This window comes from Limulus polyphemus, unplaced genomic scaffold (assembly GCF_000517525.1).
Source record: "Limulus polyphemus unplaced genomic scaffold, Limulus_polyphemus-2.1.2 Scaffold5651, whole genome shotgun sequence".
In the NCBI taxonomy this organism is placed as follows: domain Eukaryota; kingdom Metazoa; phylum Arthropoda; class Merostomata; order Xiphosura; family Limulidae; genus Limulus; species Limulus polyphemus.
Window position 1 is genome coordinate 60,413 of NW_013671261.1, and position 5,500 is coordinate 65,912.

General features: G+C 34.7%; 1 protein-coding gene across 1 annotated transcript in view; it reads left to right on the plus strand.

Moving 5' to 3' along the window:
- The window catches only part of LOC106472838, a gene marked incomplete at its 3' end in the record, with an annotated part of 31,121 nt that overhangs the window by 24,643 nt on the left and 978 nt on the right, over window positions 1–5,500 (plus strand). The window contains 5 exon segments of the mRNA XM_022401376.1: window positions 796–857; window positions 1,118–1,152; window positions 1,154–1,261; window positions 3,770–4,009; window positions 4,711–5,073. Of these exon segments, the coding sequence (XP_022257084.1) occupies window positions 796–857; window positions 1,118–1,152; window positions 1,154–1,261; window positions 3,770–4,009; window positions 4,711–5,073 (808 nt within the window).

Here is a 5,500-nt window from a genome sequence, read left to right on the forward strand (position 1 = left end):
TTAACTGTCTTCAGAGTTATGTTAACTGTAGTAACCAGAATTAACTGTTTTCAGAGTTATGTTAACTGTGGTAACCAGAAGTATCTATGTACACAGTTGTGTTAACTGTAGTAACCAGAATTAACTGTCTTCAGAGTTATGTTAACTGTAGTAACCAGAAGTAACTGTCTACAGTGTTGTGTGAACTGTGGTAACCATAAGTATCTATGTGCACAGCTATGTTAACTGTGGTAACCAGAAGTATCTGTGTACACAGCTATGTTAACTGTAGTAACCATAAGTATCTATGTGCACAGCTATGTTAACTGTGGTAACCAGAAGTATCTATGTACACAGCTATGTTAACTGTAGTAACCATAAGTATCTATGTGCACAGCTATGTTAACTGTGGTAACCAGAAGTAACTTTTTACAGAGTTATGTTAACTGTGGTAACCAGAAGTAACTATGTACACAGCTATGTTAACTGTTGTAACCAGAAGTAACTGTCTACAGAGTTGTGGTAACCATAAGTATCTATGTGCACTGTTGTATTAACTGTAGTGAGTATAAATAATGTTCAGAAATTTATATTTAGAGCAGTTTTAATACAAATTTAAAACTTATCTACTAAGTGTATAACTTTTCAAATCCACATCTAGGGAACCCTAATATTCCTCTAATCGATACAGTAAATGTTACTGAGTGTTTACATTTTGAGTTCCACAATTAGGGCACCTTAATGTTCACTAACAGATAGAATACATTTTCACCCCTGAATCTTCTCTCTCTCTCTATCTTTTATTTTCTTTTTTAGTTGTTGTCTTTACTTCAGCATAGTCTGTCCAGATTGGAGAGTCTATTGATCTTAGATATCAAGTAAGTAATTAAATAAATAAGTTTTAAATTGTTTGAAAAACAATAATTACAGAAAAACCTTATCAATGTTACTCACATAAAAAGGTCAACTTGAATATTATTATTTGTGTTGTTTTTGTTTGTTGTAATTTTAAACGATTTTAAAGAATATATTGTTTTTTGAGCTATACATGTTTATTCTAAAAATAAATCATGACTGAATGAAAAAAGTTGTTTTATCTAAGTTGCTACAGACACGTAAAATCTTTCGTTTGTTTAAGTCACAGAGAAGTCCAGTTCCACTTTTTTTGGTGAGAAAAGGGAGACCGAGAAAGTGAAGACACTGATGGAAAAGGCTGTGAGGACTGGTCAAATAAGTGACTACAAGGTTGACCCAAACTTTTTTCACTTTGAAATAAAACCTTGTAAGTGTTGTATCTTAATGATTCTTGATAAAGAAAGGCACAAACAAGTTGTATACTAATGAATGATGATGATGTTTAATATGTTTAATGATAATGTTGAGCTTATTTGTTTGAGCATCACTCAAAAGTGTAACTCTCATAACGAGTCTCTGAGATTAGATTTCTCACACAAGAGTGCATGTTATATATAGTCTGAGATTGATGAACACTGTTAGATTTCTAACACAAGAGTGCATGTTTTATAAAGTCTACAAGAGTCGAGGGAGTACCAAATATAAGCCTTCTAAAGGTGGAATACCATACATCGAATGAACACTGTTAGATTTCTCACACAAGAGTGCATGTTTTATAAAGTCTGAGATTGATGAACACTGTTAGATTTCTAACACAAGAGTGCATGTTATATATAGTCTGAGATTGATGAACACTCAATCTCAGACTTTATATAACATGCACTCTTGTGTTACAAATCTAACAGTGTTCATCAATCTCAGACTATATAAAACATGCACTCTTCTGTGAGAAATCCAATGGTATTCATTAAAGTTAAATATAACATATACAACGACTTTCCTTTTTTGATAGACAGAGAAAGTTGTTTCTAAATCTTCATTGGTGTCATAGTGTTATTGTAATACAATATCTTCTATAGAGATTCTTGCAAAGCCAGTAATCATTGGGAACTGTAAAGACAACCAGCAGATGTACCATCAAGATGATACATATCTTGGAGGACAGATATCAGAAGCATCAAATTCAAAACAAAAATACTTAATGTGCTACCATGACGTGATCATGTCAGACAACCAGTTAAAGAGAAAGTAAAGAGGTCAGAGAAGAATTTCTTATAGTTTTGATAAACATGCCAAATACTGAAGAAAAACATATATACCTACAGACTGGGCATGTTCACAGAATCATTGGAAGAGGTATACAGCCATGGACATGTATACCTACAGACCTGGGCATGTTCACAGAATCATTGGAAGAGGTATACAGCCATGGACATGTATACCTACAGAATGGGCATGTTCACAGAATCATTGGAAGAGGTATACAGCCATGGACATGTATACCTACAGACCTGGGCATGTTCACAGAATCATTGGAAGAGGTATACAGCCATGGACATGTATACCTACAGATCGGGCATGTTCACAGAATCATTGGAAGAGGTATACAGCCATGGACATGTATACCTACAGACCGGGCATGTTCACAGAATCATTGGAAGAGGTATACAGCCATGGACACGTATACCTACAGACCTGGCATGTTCACAGAATCATTGGAAGAGGTATATATCCATAGACATGTATACCTACAGACCTGGCATGTTCACAGAATCATTGAAAGAGGTATACAACCATGGACATGTATACCTACAGACCGGGCATGTTCACAGAATCATTGGAAGAGGTATACAGCCATGGACATGTATACTTACAGACCGGGCATGTTCACAGAATCATTGGAAGAGGTATACAGCCATGGACATGTATACTTACAGACCGGGCATGTTCACAGAATCATTGGAAGAGGTATACAGCCATGGAAGTGCAAATTTAGCCAATAATTTAGATATTTCAGTGCAAATTTAGCCAAGAACTTAGGTATTTCAGTGCAAATTTAGCCAAGAACTTAGGTATTTCAGTGCAAACCTAGCCAATAACTTAGGTATTTCAGTGCAAACCAAAGCCAATAACTTAGATATTTCAGTACAAACCTAGTCAATAACTGAGGTATTTCAGTGCAAATTTAGCCAATAATTTAAGTATTTCGGTGCAAACCTAGCCAATAACTTAGGTATTTCAGTGCCCGGTCTGTAGGTATACATGGAAATACCTCAGTTATTGGCTAAATTTGCACTGAAATACCTAAGTTATTGGCTAGGTTTGCACTGAAATATCTAAGTTATTGGCTAGGTTTGCACTGAAATACCTAAGTTATTGGCTAGGTTTGCACTGAAATTAATAATTGACCCTGATTAGAATGGGTTGAATTTGACAACCACTTTGGAAGTTGTATCAAAACTGGTTTCACTTTAGTATTGGATTTGAACTCTTTTAGACTGAAGTTAAATTTGGCCCTGTTAAGTAGTGAATTCAGAGTGAATAAAACAGAAGATGATAAACTTAATTTAAAAATTGATTTATATCTTAATTTTAAAATTGTAAGTAGAATCTTGAGACTCATTTTGGTTTTCCCTTCTCAGTACAAACATTGGTTTAATGTATGTTAAAAATAAATAAATAAATGCAACATTAAGTTTACTAAGGTTGAAAACCTAATACACAGTAGATTTATGTAAATACTCCTCTATAAGCTGACTTGAAGAGTGTTTTACATTGATAATAATGTTACAAACCAACATCTGTTTGTTTGTGATAAATATAAAATGTAAATAAATACATTCAACTTTTTGTTCTGATTTAGTTTTCTGATAAATACTTTTCTATTAAAATCAATACATTTTATCTCTATAAGGAAGCTACTTTTACATTTCAGCCCTCAACATCTTAAACCTGAAGACTTCGGAGAAGTTACCAGTTACTGTAGGAAGCCAACTGACCCTGGAGTGTATCATCAGTGGGTCAAGTAAGATGGAAGTCACGTGGTACAAGGATGGTTTTCCAATAAACAAAAGTACTTCACACCAGAGAATGTGGACAGCTGTTGTACCCAAGAACTCCCAAGACCAATTTACACATTTGCTTGGGTTTGATAGGACTGATGTACTAGATGCAGGTAATATCCCTAGTGGTTCATCTTGAAAGAATGAATGAACACTTAGGTAAAAAGACTGATTAATGGAAACTCATATTCAGTTTTGTTTTATCACATAATTGTGGGATACTCACACAAACGTGTTCTTAAAACTGAAACTGAAAGGGTTTGAGAAATACAGCAACTAGAATAATCTTTTCCCTTCTATAATGAAATGACAGAAAAGAAGTATTTGATTTTACAATTATAATACAGTGCATGATGTTAGTTTGTTTTACTTAAAAGTTTAAGATCCACTACTATGCTTGATAACCATTAATGTCAGAAAAGTATGTAAAGTGATTAGACTGAATATAAACACATAAAATCTCAAATAAACCACTTATTTCTATGCTTTGTCCCGTCTCTCAATTTGCTGGTCACAGGTTTGAACCCCCTCACCAAACATGTTCCCCCTTTCAGCCTTGGAGGCATTATTATGTGATCGTTAGTCACACTTTTCGTTGGCAAAAAGTAACCCAAGAGTTGGCAGTGGGTGTTGTTTATTAGCCCTATAGTTTACCACTTTGGAATTATGGAATTAAGGCTAGCAACGATAACCCTCGAGGAACTTTGCATGAAATCCAACAAACAAACAAACTAAACCTTGTATCAGTGCCTTTCAGTTAGCCATCCTGTGCCAGTTCTGTTTGATTCTTTTGTTTGTTTTGCATTCTTTGTAGGGATTTTTACTTGTGAAGTTGTGGAATGGGGCATCATAAAAAAACAGAATAAACAAATTTATACCAGGAGTCCTCCACAACCCAAGCTCATACCACTGACTGCAACTGTGTTGGAAGGAGACAACATTGAACTGTGGTGTCTGTTACAGGAAGATGCTTCTGAGAAGTTTGGCTACACTTGGTTAAAAAATGGAGAGATTTTGAATCCCTCTAAAGAACCTGAGATCGTTGAAGACCTGTTCCGAACAGGGAGTCGACTGGTCATTAAATCCATCAATTCCTCAGCTACGTACACGTGTATTGTAACAAGCTCTGCAGGAAGAACAAGCAGGAAAAGTAACATCACTGTTCTGAAACCTAATGGTGAGTTCAAAAATAAGTAACTACATTGAATAAACCTATATTTCCCATTCTGTGAGTTGTGTTTTAACATATGGATCTTTTTTTCTAAGTTTATGGTATAAGTTATAAAACATTTCATTCAATGAGCATGTGTTTGTTAGGTTAGAAAATGTGAAAGCATTTCAAATATTTGTTCATGTTATGAAAGTTATAATGAAATATGAAATTATTTTATTTATGGATGCACACAATCCTTTGTAGTTTAGAACTTGTAATTCAGGTTCTCCTGCTTGTTGGTATTGTAGATGTGGGTGCAGACAATCCTTTGTAATTCAGGATCTCCTGCTTGTTGGTATTGTAGATGTGGACACAAACAATCCTTTGTAATTCAGGATCTCCTGCTTGTTGGTATTGTAGATGTGGACACAAACAATCCTTTGTAATTCAG